Source organism: Notolepis coatsorum (assembly GCF_963971535.1).
Source record: "Notolepis coatsorum genome assembly, chromosome: 1".
NCBI lineage: Eukaryota > Metazoa > Chordata > Actinopteri > Aulopiformes > Paralepididae > Notolepis > Notolepis coatsorum.
Genome location: NC_140165.1, coordinates 77734481 through 77751751, shown reverse-complemented (window position 1 = coordinate 77751751; position 17271 = coordinate 77734481). Strand labels below are relative to the sequence as shown.

Genomic DNA, 17271 nt, shown 5'->3' with positions numbered 1-17271 from the left:
TCAGTCCCCGCCATAAGCCTCTTGTGTCGTTTTGTGCCATTTGTGTCTCCAGTTTATCAGCATATGTCCGTTTTGCAAGTTTTACAGCCTTGCGCAGAGTATAGACTGAAGCCTTGTACTCTTCCATGTTTCCCGACTCTCTGCCCAGGTTGTAAGCAGTGGAGCGGGATTTCAGAGCTGCTCTGATAGTACTGTCCACCCATGGTTTCTGGTTTGGGAACACCCGCACCTTCTTTGTGGGTACAATACTATCAGCCAGTGTTGTTATGAAGCAGATAACGCTGTCGGCGAACTCGCTGACGTCACTGGCGCTTCCTTGGAACATATTCCAGTCCACATCCTCGAGCACGTCCTGAAGCGTGGCCTCTGATTGGACGGCGTCATGTGATCTTTGTTTGTATGCGGGATAGAGGATAATGGAGTCGTGATCGGATGAGCTTGTAGCCCCCGTCAATGGTGGAGCCGCTACAGCCTTGTAGCCGGCTCTGAACGGGGTGTAGCAGTGGTCGAGTGTGTTTCCCCCTCTTGTGGAGCAGGCGATGTGTTGAAAAAAGGACAGCATCACTTTTTTCAAATTGGCCTGATTGAAATCACCAGCTACGATCATCGCTGCGTCCGGATGTTTAATCTGATGTTTGTTGAGATGATCTTGTAGCTCCGCCAGGGCCCTGGCGGTGTTTTCTTGTGGAGGGATATATACAGCAGTCATGATGACCGCAGTAAACTCTCGGGGAAGGTGGAAAGGACGGCATAGAATTGAGAGATGTTCCATGTCCGGGGAGCATGAACGGGATAGTACCTGCACCTCCTTGGGATTAACCCAGCCATTGTTCGTGAGGAGACAGACACCCCCGCCGACGCTCTTGCCGGAGGCTGCCGTGCGATCCGCTCGTAGGACGGTGAAGGAGTCTGAGGGAGAGACGCTGTGGTCCGGAGTCGCTGGCTTGAGCCATGTTTCCGTAAAACACAAGATGTTAGCGTCTCTCACCTCTCGTTGGAAACGGACCCTCGCTCTCAGATCGTCCATCCTCCCCTCCAACGAACGTGCATTCGCCAGAAAGATGGATGGAATTGCTGGGCGGTAAGCAGATCTTTTTAACCTCAGTCTGACTCCTCCACGTTTCCCTCTGTGTCTCTTCCTGCCGGTTCCTTTGTCCTTGTTGTCCTCGTTGTCCCGCCTGATCTCCGGTGGCCATTCTAGGCTTAAAGTGTCTCCAAACTCCTCTTTGAGTCCGGAGTTTAGGTCCATAAGTGTCTGGCGGTCGCATGACGTCTCCGCCAGTGAAGTAGTAGTAGTACTAGTATTTATCCATACTAATGTGTACATTATGTTGACGGTATCTGGATGTACTAGTAGTACTAGTATTTATCTATACTAATGATGACATCATGGGTTAGGTTTCTGGATGTACTGGCAGCCAGGAAGGACCCAGCAGGCCTGTCAGGAGAGGTGCTGATCGATGGAGCTCCTCAACCTCCGAACTTCAAGTGCCTGTCTGGATACGTGGTTCAGGTACGCAGGCAGTAACTACACCATTAAAAACAACTCAGTCAATAAATACACATGTCTCTCTCTATATCTCTCTCTCTCTATGTCTCTCTCTCCACCTCTCTTTCTCTCTCCTCTTCAATTCTCCTTTGTCTGTCTTCTCCCTCTCCTCTTCAATATCATTCTCCTTCTCTTTTTTCTCTCCCCTGTCACACCCTCTCTCTCTCTCTCTCTCTCTGTATCTTCTCTCTCCTATATTTCTCTCTCTCTCCCCTCTCTCCCTCCCTCTCTCTCCTCTCTTCCCCCCTCCAGGATGATGTGGTGATGGGTACACTGACCTCTCTCCTCTCCCCCCTCTCCTCTCTCCCCCCTCTCCTCTCTCTCCTCTCCTCTCTCCCCCCTCTCTCCTCCCCCCCCTCTCTCTCCTCTCTCCCCCCTCTCTCCTCTCTCTCCCCCTCTCTCCCCCCCTCTCTCCTCTCCCTCCTCTCTCCTCTCTCTCCTCTCTCCCCCCTCTCTCCTCTCTCTCCTCTATCCCCCCCTCTCTCCTCTCTCTCCCCCCTCTCTCCTCCCCCCCTCCAGGATGATGTGGTGATGGGTACCCTGACAGTGAGGGAGAACTTCAGGTTCTCCGCAGCGCTGCGTCTCCCCTCGTCTGTCTCCCAGCAGGAGAAGGAGGAGAAAGTCAACCGGCTGATCAAGGAGCTGGGGCTCACTAAAGTAGCAGACTCCAGGGTCAGTACACAGATCCAGGGTCAGTACACAGATCCTGCTCACTAAAGTAGCAGAGTCCAGGGTCAGTACACAGATCCTGCTCACTAAAGTAGCAGACTCCAGGGTCAGTACACAGATCCAGGGTCAGTACACAGATCCTGCTCACTAAAGTAGCAGAGTCCAGGGTCAGTACACAGATCCTGCTCACTAAAGTAGCAGAGTCCAGGGTCAGTACACAGATCCTGCTCACTAAAGTAGCAGAGTCCAGGGTCAGCCACACAGTCTCTACAGATCCTGCTAATTTAATATAATTTATTGACCAATTATGTAAGTCAGTTGAGAACCCATTCTCATTTAAAATGTCGACCTGGCCCGAGAGGCCTCAGCAAGACATAAGATAAGATAAGATAAGATGATCCTTTATTAATCATCAGCAGCATGGGGGAGGGGGACAGAGATGCACAGTCCTATACAGTCCAGTATCTATACTATAGATACAATATAAATTATATAAATACAAATATAATATAAAAGTACAAAATACAAAATAGTACAATGAGTGCATGTGGATATGAGTTCTCACGTCCCGAGTTCTGACAGCAATAGTTCTCCTGGCAGCAGATCCGGCCGTCCGAGCCCTTGGTTGTAGAGCCTGATGGCTGCCGGTATAAAGGACCGGCCCAGGCGGTTTGTGGTGTGTCGGAGGGGGATGAGTCTATGGCTGAACGTGCAACATATAAAGGTTGCATGGTACTAATTTGTCAGCAGGATACAGTATGAATATTCACATCTGGGAGAAAAAGAAAAATGCAAAAAGAATTTAAGAAATTAAACTTGAAGCTGCCTGCGCCTCTGTGAGTCTGCACAGCACTGGGCTTGAACAGTGATGCAGAGCGTGCTCTATTTCTGCTGGAGAGGTAAGCTCACTCTTGCTAATTTCTTCAATATTGCCTACCACACATTTAAATCTATCTCCTTGGTCACCCAACAAAAAGAGCGAGACTTCGATGCACACATTGAACCATACAGGCAGTACAGAAAGTGGTGAGTTGCTGAACAAACATCAGCGATACTGAATTCTGATCACCACGTCTCTTTTGGGGGGAAAACAACTCAAGGAATAAACAGGGATTAGATGACGTTTGTTCATAAACTACAACTTTAGGACAAAACACACCAAAGACTATCAAGGAAATAGTCATTACCTGAATGAATGAATGAATGAATGAATGAATGAATGAATGAATGAATGAATGAATGAAGTTTATTTTTCGGTCTTGTTTACAGACAAATCAAAAACACACCCATGTGGACTTACAAAAGGAAAAGAAAAAAGAAAAAAAATCACAAATGTACATATTCAAGGCAAGCTCACACACAAAATCCAAAATGCACGACAGAAAAAAAGGAATAGGATGAAGCACATGCTTATTATTGCCTATCCTTTACAATTCTTAAAAACTAAGGCGTCGGTTACACTGCCTGATGTTTTCGTTTCGTTTTCAAGATGAGTTTCGCTTTCCAGAGCGCAGCGTAGTGACAGCCGAGTTAGACATTTGTTTTGCAACCTGAGCACTTTCGTTTTGCCATTGTAGTACAATGCCAAAGCAGTAGGTGGCAGTAGGTGGTGAACATGAAGGCAATTTTCAACTTGAATGTGCCAATACACTTCCTGCAAAAATAATCAACAAGCCGCCATCTTTAAATGCCTCCGTGAGCTATTTAGCCAATGTAGCACTTATTTTTCAGCAAAGAAAGTACAATAAACAAAACGGATACATTCTGTGTTCTGCCTCTCATTTGTTGATGAAACAAAACTAACATCAACACAATTGACCACCAAGAGCGGATAGTTTAGTCTCACAAAAACGATCTCCGATGTTGTTAGCTACATGCTAACGTGAATGGAATATACCAGTACAACAGTATAGCATTGTGGCTAGCAGCTAACGTTAGCTCACGTTAGCCAGCCAGCACCAAACTGATGATATCAGGAGCTATCAGTAGCTAGATAACATTAGTCAACACCTCATGTATTAAACAAAGGTGTAAATGACTGGGCCATTTTGTTTAATGCTTGTTAAGATTGAAAGAGGAGCTCTGAGCTAACAGGGTCTGATAGCTAACGTTAGCTCACGTTAGCCAGCTGCTCATGCAATCGTTAATGCTAGCAGAATGAATGGATGTAAACTTTATTTAACATATTGCAGAATGGGTACAATACAATACGGCTCAATACAAACAATTGTTAAGGGAATGCAGACTGTTGTAGTAACAATAACTTGACAACACATGGTAGCTGCAGCTATTTGGGACAGCTCTGTCGTCACCGGACGTTGGTGAGGGCACGCAGATGTCGGTATCTACTGCGCATGGGCGTTGAGCAACAACGGCTCCGCGCAGATTACACGACACGTTGTCGGCGAGTTTTGGCGAGTAAAACACCTTTTCAGCGTTCCCGCTAGGGCAACGCGTTTTCCTGCCAAAACGGCATTTCTATTTAACAGGGACAGCAAACGTATTCATTCAGCAACAAAACAAAAACAAAAACACCTAGTCTAACCATGGCTTAAATATATTTTAATATAAGAAAAATGCAGACAGTATTTAAACAGGCCAAATACAATGGCGGTCAATAGGAACAGTATCTGTGTTTCCCCCAAAAGTAGTGATTCAGCAGGGGTGTAAAAGGTACCCAGAAATTATACTTAAGTGAAAGTATGGGTACCGTCTCAAAATCATACTCAAGTAAAAGTCAGAGTATCTGGCCAAAAAGTACTAAAAAGTAAAAGTAAAAACGTTTTCTTATTCGGGGGCAATGAAATGTTCCATTTCGTCCTCTTCATCACTCGTACTATCGTTTGTGGCCATCTTCTGTAGCTTGTCACTCTGACAAGATAGCAGGTGTTTAATCAAAGATCCACGCTTTCAAGTCTTGCACAAGGACCAATCAGCATGGGTGTGGGCGGGTTAATTTTCCATTGATGGGGATTTGATTGGCTGTTTTTAAATTTAATTAATTAAGGATTAATAACGTTAACGTTAGTTCGGCCAGAGAAACAAATATACTAATTAACTTTGTAGGTCTGCATTTTAAATGTAAGGAGTAAAAAGTATGTTTTTTTTCTCTGAAATGTAATTGAGTAAAAGTACAAGTATACAAACCTAATAATACTCGGGCGGCCGGGTAGCACAGCGGACTAAGCGTCTGTCTACCACCGCAGAGACACTGGTATCGAATCCGGCTGTCAGCGGTGCCTCCGGCTTGGCCGGCCGTCATACTGGCACAATTGGCAGTGTCAGCGGGAGGGAAGCCGGTGGGTGGTAATCTGGTCGTTGTAAACAGCGACTCCTACAGGTCGGTCAGGGCGCCTGCACAGCGAGGGAGGGAAATGGTGAAGGCAGCGTGACCTCCCACGCGTTACACCTCACCAATGAGAGTCCTCGCTGTCAGGTGAAAAGAGGCTGCTGGCTGTCTCCACATGTATCGGAGGAAGCATGTGATAGACTTCAGGGCTCCCTAGACCGACCAGTGGGGGGCACCAGGGGCGTTTTTAGGGTTATAAAATATTGGGGGCTTCAGCCCGGGGGGGTGGAGGGGGGCTCCCCCCCCCCCCTTTTTTTTTTTTTTTTTTTAAACACAGAAATACGCAATTTTAGAGTAATTAGAGATGAATACTGAAGAACTCGAATCATTAGAGGTTCTCAAAGTGAGGTCCATGTCCATGAGAGGGATCTGGGCAGTTCCCATAGAAAATTCAAAGTTAACAGGACCAAATCATCAGTTTCTTATTTATTTATTTAACCTTTATTTTGCCAGATAAAACATTGATCTGGTCCAAGAGGCCCCAACAGGAGTACAAATATACATATATACACATATATATACATATATATATATATAATATATATACATATACTGTACATACATACACACATATACACCAATAACAAAATAAAAACAGTTAAGAATCATACACATAAGCAAATAAACAAACAAACAAACATTATGCACAGCCTATTGTATTGTATAGTATTGTATTAGTACACTGCACAGTATTGTATATTATATGGTAACTCAGTTACGTCTATTCTGCATCGAACATTGTACATATGTCTATACTGAACACTGTGACCTCATTTTTTTTACTTCTAATTTACATGCTATACTATGTTATTTTATTTCATACTTATCTTGTCTTGCACAGTCTCTGGAGCGTAACAGTAAGAAGCATTTTGTATAAAAGTATTCTGTACTTCTGTATGACAACTATTAAAGAAACTTGAAACTTGAACTTGAAACTTGAAACTATGTACAAAAGAAATAAACAGTTCATCTCTAGTCTTTACAGTTTTCTTCAATTGCATAAACACTCAAATCAAAAGTATTACACAATTATCAAAACCTTACACTCAAGGAGCAAAACGTAGGCCCAGATTTGCACCCCTATAAGCACAATGTCAGCCTCACACTTTTTGCAAAACAATACACACAGTGATTTGCAAAACACTAAACACACTTCCATTACATTAGACACAGAATGTCAAATTACCACACATATGAGCCAATTGGTTAAACACAGCCATCAGATGCACAAACACACCATTGCTTAATTGTAGATACACCAATCAGGTTTAAGCACTATAAAAATGCAGCAGGTGAGTTCACCTGTCTTCAACCAAAATGGAAAGAGAGTGAAGTACTGTACACAGAGAACGTGAAAATATACAATACATTCACCAAACACTACACAAGACAACCAATGATGCAGACTGATGAAAATATACATTTTCTCCCATTTTCCCAAATCAGTCAACATGTCAACATGGAGAATCACAACAAAAAATTATCTTGCCAGATCCATAGGCAAAGAGATAATGTCTATTATTTTCTGTACTCTATTTACATTTTAACCTGTACTGGATACAGTATTTTATGTTTGTCTGATATTTGCTGAGCTTACAGTGTTATGCACATAGTAGCATGAAAACTGGGACATGTTTTGTTGTGATTCTCCATGTTGAAATGTTGACTGATTTGGTTATATGGAGAGAACATTTATATTTTCATCAGTCTGCATCATTGATTTGGGTATATGGAGAGAAAATGTTTTTTTTAGCAGTCTGCATCATTGATTTGGGTATATGTAGATAAATAAATTATATTTTCATCAGTCTACTCTACAGCATTGGTCTTGTGTGGTGTTTGGTGAATGTATTGTATATTTGCACATTATCTGCGTACTTCACTTACAGTACTCTAATCACTGAGAAGTAGAATTGCTAAATGTGTTTTAGGTTAAGCAGGACATTTAAACAATTTTTTTTTTTTCTTCTTCTTCTTAGGTCCGGGGCTAGGAGAAAAACATCCGGGGCTAAAGCCCCGGAAGCCCAGGGCTAACGATGCCACTGGGGGGCACATGTGCGCAACGACCAGGAAGGGGAGGGGGGAATTGGCATGAGCGACTAAATTGGGATGGGGAAAAAATACAGAAAAATAGGAGGAGAAAAAGTGGATAAAAAAAATTAAACTAATAATACTCAAGTAAAGTACAAATACCCCAAAACAGTACTTAAGTATTGCGACGCAGTACAATTACTCAAGTACTTTACACCCCTGTGATTCAGTATGGTCTGTGTCCGCTTACTGTACCTGTCTGTAGGTGGGGAGGACCCAGATGATTCAGTATGGTCTGTGTCCTCTTACTGTACCTGTCTGTAGGTGGTGGACCAGATGATTCAGTATGGTCTGTGTCCGCTTACTGTACCTGTCTGTAGGTGGTGGACCAGATGATTCAGTATGGTCTGTGTCCTCTTACTGTACCTGTCTGTAGGTGGTGGACCAGATGATTCAGTATGGTCTGTGTCCTCTTACTGTACCTGTCTGTAGGTGGTGGACCAGATGATTCAGTATGGTCTGTGTCCTCTTACTGTACCTGTCTGTAGGTGGTGGGGACCCTGGTGATTCAGTATGGTCTGTGTCCTCTTACTGTACCTGTCTGTAGGTGGGGAGGACCCAGATGATTCAGTATGGTCTGTGTCCTCTTACTGTACCTGTCTGTAGGTGGTGGGGACCCTGATGATTCAGTATGGTCTGTGTCCTCTCCTCTTACTGTACCTGTCTGTAGGTGGTGGACCAGATGATTCAGTATGGTCTGTGTCCTCTTACTGTACCTGTCTGTAGGTGGTGGACCAGATGATTCAGTATGGTCTGTGTCCTCTTACTGTACCTGTCTGTAGGTGGTGGACCAGATGATTCAGTCTGGTCTGTGTCCTCTTACTGTACCTGTCTGTAGGTGGGGAGGACCCAGATGATTCAGTATGGTCTGTGTCCTCTTACTGTACCTGTCTGTAGGTGGTGGACCAGATGATTCAGTATGGTCTGTGTCCTCTTACTGTACCTGTCTGTAGGTGGTGGGGACCCTGATGATTCAGTATGGTCTGTGTCCTCTTACTGTACCTGTCTGTAGGTGGTGGGGACCCTGATGATTCAGTATGGTCTGTGTCCTCTTACTGTACCTGTCTGTAGGTGGTGGGGACCCAGATGATTCAGTATGGTCTGTGTCCTCTTACTGTACCTGTCTGTAGGTGGTGGACCAGATGATTCAGTATGGTCTGTGTCCGCTTACTGTACCTTAGGGCTGCACGATTTTGGGAAATAATCTAATTGCGATTTTTCTGACAGATATTGCGATTGCGATAAAATTTGCGATTGTACAGAGGTTTATTGTAAAATGCGGCTTGCATCTGGCCTACGCGGTGGGTCTTTTCGGGACACAGAGCCTGAAAATGTTTCTCTTTACCTGGGAATCTATACCGGTACCCAACGGTACCTTTTTTCTGTACTTTACTCTCCCTCTCTGAAGTCTAAACTTCACAACACACAATCTAAAACCCCTTACCTCCCTCCCCCTTACTTCCTGGTTAAATAAAAAAAATAATTGCTTATTTTTTTGCGATTTGCTAATTGCATCATTCCAAATCGCGATTTCGATTTAAAATCGATTAATCGTTCAGCCCTACTGTACCTGTCTGTAGGTGGGGACCCTGATGATTCGAGGTATTTCTGGAGGAGAGAGGAAGAGAACCAACATTGGGATGGAGCTGATTATAGATCCTGCTGTGCTGTTCCTGGATGAACCGACCACTGGCCTGGACGCTAGTACTGCTAACAGTGTACTACTACTGCTAAATAGGTAATAATAACATAGTCATGCTAACAGTGTACTACTACTGCTAAATAGGTAATAATAACATAGTCATGCTAACAGTGTACTACTACTGCTAAATAGGTAATAATAACATAGTCATGCTAACAGTGTACTACTACTGCTAAATAGGTAATAACATAGTCATGCTAACAGTGTACTACTACTGCTAAATAGGTAATAACATAGTCATGCTAACAGTGTATTACTACTGCTAAATAGGTAATAATAACATAGTCATGCTAACAGTGTATTACTACTGCTAAATAGGTAATAATAACATAGTCATGCTAACAGTGTACTACTACTGCTAAATAGGTAATAACATAGTCATGCTAACAGTGTATTACTACTGCTAAATAGGTAATAACATAGTCATGCTAACAGTGTACTACTACTGCTAAATAGGTAATAACATAGTCATGCTAACAGTGTACTACTACTGCTAAATAGGTAATAACATAATTGTAGCATCCCTGGGAGAGTGATGGATGGACTCCTTTACTGGTGTTTCATGAATGTTTATTTCAATTCACAACGTAAGAGCTGAAGTGAAAAGACAGAGAAACACAAAGAAAAGATACTCAGATATATATACATTGTATACATTAGTGCCACATTCACATTGTTCAATCAGCTAACATAACACTTGACTCAAATGGCTTCCAATAACAGTGACATAGCCAATACATTTATGAATACAAATATAAAATAGACATCCCAGTACCTTGTCCTCTCTCTCTCCAACAGGGGCTTAACCATAACCCACATGAAAGTCTTCTTTTCCAAATCTACAATCAAACAAAAACTCTTAAAATGCTGGTACACTGGACCTTATTAAATGTGTGGACAAGCTAGCAATTTTGCAATGACCAAGTTAGCTAGAAAACAACGTATTTTCACAGTAGCAGGAATAACTTTAAGTTGTCAAAACACAAACAAAAGTGAATTCAAACCAACATTAAAACCATAGAAAGTGCACAGCAGTTACCTTGTAGACCATTTCCATATAACAAAAGAATAAAGAAGATATTCACGGAGAACTCTATTTCCTTGTAACGTTCATTTGGACCGTCAAGCAGAGCCCATGCTCGCGGTATCAGCTTCCGGTTAGCTACTTCCGGTTTGGCGGTGCTTCAAAATAAAGGTTCCCTATCACACACAAACTGAATGACGCTACCTGGAGGGTCGTTTACACTCCCACCAATCAGGAGTGGTTTATATTACACTGTAAATCCGACTGATTCCATAATAAGGAATAACCTAGTTGGCCTGTAACCCCAGGTAGGGAGGCTTAGGGGGTGCTACCACTTGCCCAAAGTGGACCCCCAGACCAGTGGATGGAAGGAGTCATCTTACTTCTCCATTCTAGTTCATTTCGGACTAGCCACTGCCGCTAATTCTATATGACTTCTGATTGTTCGAGAGGTTAGAGTGTTAGACTTGATATACTGTAAAATAAGACTATATAGCTGTAGGTTTAAATGGTCGGAAGAAGCAAGATCAGCTTCTGTACTGGTCGGTCGACAGTGGAAGGTTTTCCAGTACGTGGTCCATCGTTTCCCATCTTCTGGTCTCCAATTCGAATCCTCACTCTTCTAACAAGCCCATCCTTGTCCATCACCGTCTCGACAACCTTAGATAATTTCCACTCATTACAAGGCAAATCACAAGACTTCTCCATGACAATGTCACCGACTTTGAGATTTCTTCTTGGGGTGTGCCAGCGCTGTCTAAGAGCGATGTTGGCGAGGTACTCTTTTTTCCATCTGCTCCAGAACTGTTCTGCTAAATACTGGACATGACGCCATCTTTTCTTGCCATAAATATCCTCTCTGCTGAAATCCCCTGGAGGAGGTAGAGCTTTGGCAGACTTCATGGTCAGCAGATGATTTGGCGTGAGAGGCTCAGGACTCAGAGGATCGTTGAGGTTGGTAACAGTCAGTGGGCGACTGTTGACGATTGCCATAGCTTCGTAGAGAAAGGCCCGTAGAGAGGCATCATTGAGTCTTCCGGAGGACAGAGCCAGTGTGGACCGTAGGACGCTTCTCACTGTTCTAATCTGTCTCTCCCACACACCTCCCACATGACTAGAGTGGGGAGTGTTCATGCTGAAGTCGCATTGCCTTTCGGCGAGGAATGTGGCCAGCCGGTCTGGGTTTACTTCCTTTAGAGCCTCCTTGAGTTCATTCTTGGCTCCAACAAAGTTGGTTCCACAATCTGACTTGATTTCACGAACAGATCCACGTATTGCAATGAAAGATCGAAGGCCATTGATGAGTGCATCTGTAGACATGTCGTCTAACATCTCAATATGAATTGCACGGGAGCTGAAGCAAGTGAAGAGAAGGCCGTATCTCTTATTTTCCTTTCTTCCTTGTTTTGTAAGAAATGGGCCAAAGCAGTCCATACCGCAGAAGGAAAAGGGGGGAGATGGCTCTAAACGTTCCGGGGGTAGATCGGCCATCCGTTGTTCTTCCGTAGGTTTCCTGAGCCTTCTACAGCTCACACATTTTCGAATGTAAGATGCTACTGCTCTGTTGATTCCTGGAATCCAATAGCCGTTGGACCGGACTTCGTTGATGGTGAGACCCTTGCCTTGATGCTTCGTTCTTTCGTGATGATGAGCGATTATCATTTCGGTAATGTGATGATCTTTAGGAATGATGGCCGGGTGCTTGACGAAGTGAGGAAGAGTGGAGTTGCGCAGTCTTCCTCCCACCCTGAGTATACCATCTTCATCGAGGTAAGCATCAAGAGAGTGCAGGGGATTGTTAGATGGCAGAGGAGTGCCCTTGCTCAGCAGCGTCAGCTCTTCGCGATAAACTGATCTCTGCAGGCCCTTGACTATGTGGCATTCAGCTTCCTCTCTTTCTGCCACAGTGCTGAGGCCGCTAGACCTATTCTTGTGGACGCGTCTCTGAATGCGTGCGATAGCTCGAGTAGCGAGTGACCAAGAAGAAAACTTAGACAAGTGATCAACTATAGTGCTTTGCTCCTTGGTCGTTGTGCTAAGTGTGAAAGCACTTCTGACTTCTGGATCTCCAATAGTTAGTTCTGGAGCATCATCTGCCGGCAGCTCCATTTTTTTGTTCCACAAGAACTTGGGTCCAGTGAACCAGTTGGATATCAGCAGCTCGCTGGGAGTCAAGCCCCTGGACGCATGGTCAGCAGGGTTGTCACTCGTTGGGACGTATCTCCATTGTTGAGGGTCTGAGCTGAGATGAATCCGTTGGACACGGTTAGAGACAAAGGTGTGGAATCGTCTTGCTTCATTTCTTATGTATCCCAAGACTACTTTCGAATCAGTCCAGAAGAACTCCTCAGCACCAGGAGAGCCAAATTCCTCTTTGAGCAGGCTGCTCATTTTCACAGAGATAACCGCGGCTGTCAATTCCAATCTTGGAATAGTCGTGACCTTGGTCGGCGAGACACGCGTTTTTCCGATAACCAGGGCGCAGTGGACATCTCCTTTCTCATTTTTAAGTCTTACGTACGAACATTGACCATACCCTTTAGTACTGGCATCTGAGAAATGATGCAGCTCCACCTTTGAGATTTTTCCAAATCCAGCAGGTGAGTAGGTACGAGATATGGTGATGTTTTCCAACTGTACTAGTTCAGCTTTCCATTTCTCCCATTTTGGACGAAGCTCCTCTAGGAGAGGGTCGTCCCAGCCTGTTCCACGCCTGCACATCTCCTGGAGAATCATCTTCCCTTTGAGCAGGACCGGTGCCACAAACCCGAGGGGGTCGTACAGGGAGGCTACTGTTGACAGGATGCCGCGGCGTGTAGGAGGCTGTTCTTTAAGGTTGACGTTGAGACATAAGTTGTCAGACTCCGTGTCCCATTGAATCCCGAGAGCTCTTTCAAGTGGCAGCTCGTCAAAGGTGAGGCGCATGCACTTTACGTTGGTTGCTCGTTCAGAGAGCGGGATACTCTCGAGGACATCTCTGTTGTTTGACACAAACTTATGTAGACGGAGGCCACCTGTGGCACAGAGTTTGCGTGCTTCTTTGGCTAACTGAATTGCACTCTCAGTGTTTTCAACACTTGTGACCCCGTCGTCCACGTAAAAGTTTCTCATGACGAATCGCGATCCATGCGGGTAAGTGTGTGCCTTCTCCTTAGCTAAGTGCTTTAGTCCATAGTTGGCACACCCTGGCGAGGAGGCTGCACCGAACAGATGCACCTTCATGCGGAACTCCCTGGGCGGTGAGCTCAGGTCTCCTTGCTTCCACCAGAGAAAGCGCAAGTAGTCTCGATCAGCTTCCTGGACGTGAAATTGATGGAACATTTTTTCAACGTCGCACATCAGAGCAACTGGGTGCTGGCGAAAGCGGATGAGCACTCCACTCAAGTTGTTCAACATGTCGGGCCCAGAAAGGAGGTGGTCATTGAGGCTTGTTCCTTTGTATTTTGCTGAGCAGTCAAACACAATGCGAAGTCTGTCAGGTTTGTTTGGCTGAAAGACGCCGTGATGGGGAATGTACCACGTTTCGCCTTCTCTCCCATCATCTTCGACTAGTTCTGCGTCTCCCTTTCCTATAACCTCTTCCATGAACTCGACGTATTTCTTCTTGTACCCTTCGTCGCGCTGCAGTTTCCTTTTAAGGTGATTAAGGCGTATCAGGGCTGAGTTCTTATTGTTGGGGAGGGTGGGTCTGTGTTTGAAGGGCAGGGGCATTTCATAATGGCCTTGTTTGGTTTTCCGTATTCCTTCATCCATCATTTTCAGAAACGTGATGTCATCTTGAGACACTGTTTTTCCGTCTTCACTGCCGTCCTTAAAGTCTGACTCTAGAATGCGGATAACATCGGCCGGTGTGGCCGGGGGTAGCTCTTTAACTATGGTTCTGTGGCACATGCGACTGGTGCTCAACGAATCCTGGCTTTGAGCTGAGGGCCCCACGATACTCCACCCTAGATCTGTCCGTACAGCGTATGGTTCCTCATCTGCTCCGAGGATGACTTGCCTTGGAGCCATGGCTCTCGAGCAGTTATAACCTATGAGCAGACCAACTTCGCAGTCTTTTAGTGTTTGGATTTCGTCTGCTATTCCTGCTAGATGACTCCATTTCTTAGCCGTCTTACAAGTGGGGATGTGTGCACGGTTTACGGGTATGCAGTCCTTAGTGTAGGCCACCGGAAGATCGACTTGAGTGGCAGAGCTATATCCTCTTACGCGAAGGCCGCAGACTCTCTCACTTGTGAGGATTGTGTCCTTTCCGCTCATGGTTGTCAGCTTCAGTTTAACTGGATGCTTGTCTGTATTAAGACCGTCACTCACCTCTTGGTCGATAAATGTAGTATCGCTTTGAGTGTCGAGAAGAGCGTAGACAAGTCTCTCCACAGTTGGGTTACTTTTGGAGGAAACCCATACTGGTAGAATCATTGATGTGCTGGATGAGCCTCCAACTGCTACACTGAGGGATCTTGCCTCAGGGTCTTGATCTGATTCTGTATCAGGTGCAGGCCTTTCTTCTCTTTGATAGTTGTTATCGTGGAGGGCTGTAGGATGTTTTCTCTTGCAGGTGTCACAGGAGTGACGATGGCGACAGTCTTTCGCATTGTGTCCTGGCTTTAGACATCCATAGCATAGTCTCTTCTCCTTTATGAATTTGCGTCGCTCATCCAATGACATCTCTGTGAATCTTTCACATGCGTGGAGCTGGTGTCCATCATCTTCACACTGAATGCATGGAGCATTAGTCCTAAACTTCCGGTTCTCATTGTCAGTGTTCGCTTGAGTGGCAAGAACGCTGGCTTTGTTTCTCTTAGAGTCTCTGACATTTCCCTTATCGGCGCTAGTGGCTGATGAGTGTAGAGCTTGGAAAGACGTGATTGGATTGCAGGCAATCTCCGCTTCAGTTGATATGAATTTTGTGAAGTCCTCGAAAGTTGGAAATTCTTGACATTCATTCAAGCGTTTTGTGACTTGACGGTTCCACTGGGCGGCTGCCCAGTCTGGCAGTTTGTAAATGAGCTTTCGGTTCTCCTCACAGTCGTTGAGTATGTCAAGACCCTTGACATGAGGAATGGCATCCCGACAGGCGTTGAGAAAATCAGAGAAATCCCTGAGTCCCTCTGCATCCTTAGGCTGAATCCTCGGCCAGTTGGATAGCTTCTCTCTGAATGATCTCTGAATGGCGAATGGCTGGCCAAAGCGATGATTCAGCTTATTCCAGGCGTCTTTGTAGGCTTCCTTGTCGTTACGATAGAACGTGCCCTCTAGAGCCTGGCGTGCTGGGCCACCAACGTACTTCTTCAGGTAGTAGAGTTTTTCAGCTGGGGTTGTTGCTCTTTGGTCGATGAGTGAAGTAAACGTTGTTTTCCATTCGATGAACTGTATAGGATCACCATTGAAAACGAATGGCTCTGGCGCAGGAAGCCTACTCAAGGCTATGCTGTCATGGAAGACCTGTGCGAGAGAAGCAATGTCAGAATGAGAGGTTGGTGCAGCATGAGATGGAAAGAGTGTGGCAGCAGGTGCGTTCCTAGTCTCTGCATCGCTTTCATTGATGTGTTCGGCAGCTTCATGTCTGATCTGATCGTCGTAGACCTTTAGTTTGGCTTGGGCTGCGAACACTTCCTTCTTGGCCTGCAGTCGCTCCAACTCACGCCGTTGTACCTCCAGAGCCTTTCGTTGTTGTTCCTCTAGTTCGCGTATAACTTCCCTTTGTTTTTCCTCTACTTGCATCATCTGATAGGTGGCTTCCTTTTCGGCTAGTTCAGCCGCTGCCTCCACACGCTTCGTTGTTATTATAGACGAGCCTTGTGCAGACCCGCTGCTCTGAGTTAATGCAGAGACGTCAGAGGCAGCTCCATAGACCGACCTTGCGTAGTCATGGCGACGCAGTTCATGAAGTCGGCTCCTTTCCCGTTGGACATTGAAATCGTCTTCTGAACCTATGGTTCTATCATGAGCGATGTTGACTAATTCATTGGTTACTGTCTCGCACGTATCCACTCGTCGTCTTATGTCATTGTGAGGCGCGGCGGAACCTCTGATTTCGACATACATCGTACAAATGTCCATCTTAGACCCATTTAGTTTGTCGATGAGAGTCCAGAGCTCCTCCTGTGACATGTATGTCTTCATCTCATCTCTTGCCTTGCAAATGTCGCGCTTCCATTTTTCATACAGGGACAGCAGTCTTTTCTCCATTTTTCGTGCTTCGTCCTCTTGGTGCGCACGCATCCTTTCTGTTGGGTGCGGCGTGCGGTGGGAGCGTCGGAGACCTTCAGTTAGGTCATCCTCTTCCTCAGGGATATTAGTGGGACCTTTTTCCTCTTCACTAACTTCTTTCTGTGGGTTTTCAGACTCTCCCAACCCTAGGTCTACCTCTGTATGATGCTCTTCTCCTACGCCTTTGACATCATCTGGGGAGCTAGTTTCCTTATATAACCCTCCTTTCCCTTCTAAGGATGCCATGATGAGCTAATTATTGCACCTTTCAACGTTAGAATAAAGTGAATGTGGTTGCGCCTTCATACAGAGCAGCATAGACATGGACAGAGAAATAGCACAGCATGCATACACTTTGAATGGTAAATTAGGGCAATCAAGCAGCATTGAATGTGTTATCTAAGGGCATTTACATCAGTGTTCATGCCAAAGCAATGACTAGAATACACACAATAACAAAGGAAGCTCTACATGAAGTGTGCATTTTTAAAACAAAAAAAAGTAATTAATTATCAGGTCTATAGTAAAGTAATAAAACGGTTCCTTCTCTTAACAACTCAAGTGAGGGTGAAGTTCAGTGCAGGGTCCGGGAGACGAATATCCGAAGTTCCACTTCACCATAGAGTAAGCTCTTACTGTAGCATCCCTGGGAGAGTGATGGATGGACTCCTTTA

The 17271-nt window shown here is 45.1% G+C and overlaps 1 protein-coding gene across 1 annotated transcript in view; it reads left to right on the top strand.

Annotated features, from left to right (window-relative positions):
- The window catches only part of LOC311238423 (broad substrate specificity ATP-binding cassette transporter ABCG2-like), a gene marked incomplete at both ends in the record, with an annotated part of 89856 nt that overhangs the window by 45257 nt on the left and 27328 nt on the right, over positions 1 to 17271 (top strand). The window contains 3 exons of the mRNA XM_084326481.1: positions 1399 to 1513; positions 2069 to 2221; positions 9239 to 9396. Of these exons, the coding sequence (XP_084182607.1) occupies positions 1399 to 1513; positions 2069 to 2221; positions 9239 to 9396 (426 nt within the window). The remainder of the gene's footprint in view (positions 1 to 1398; positions 1514 to 2068; positions 2222 to 9238; positions 9397 to 17271) is intronic.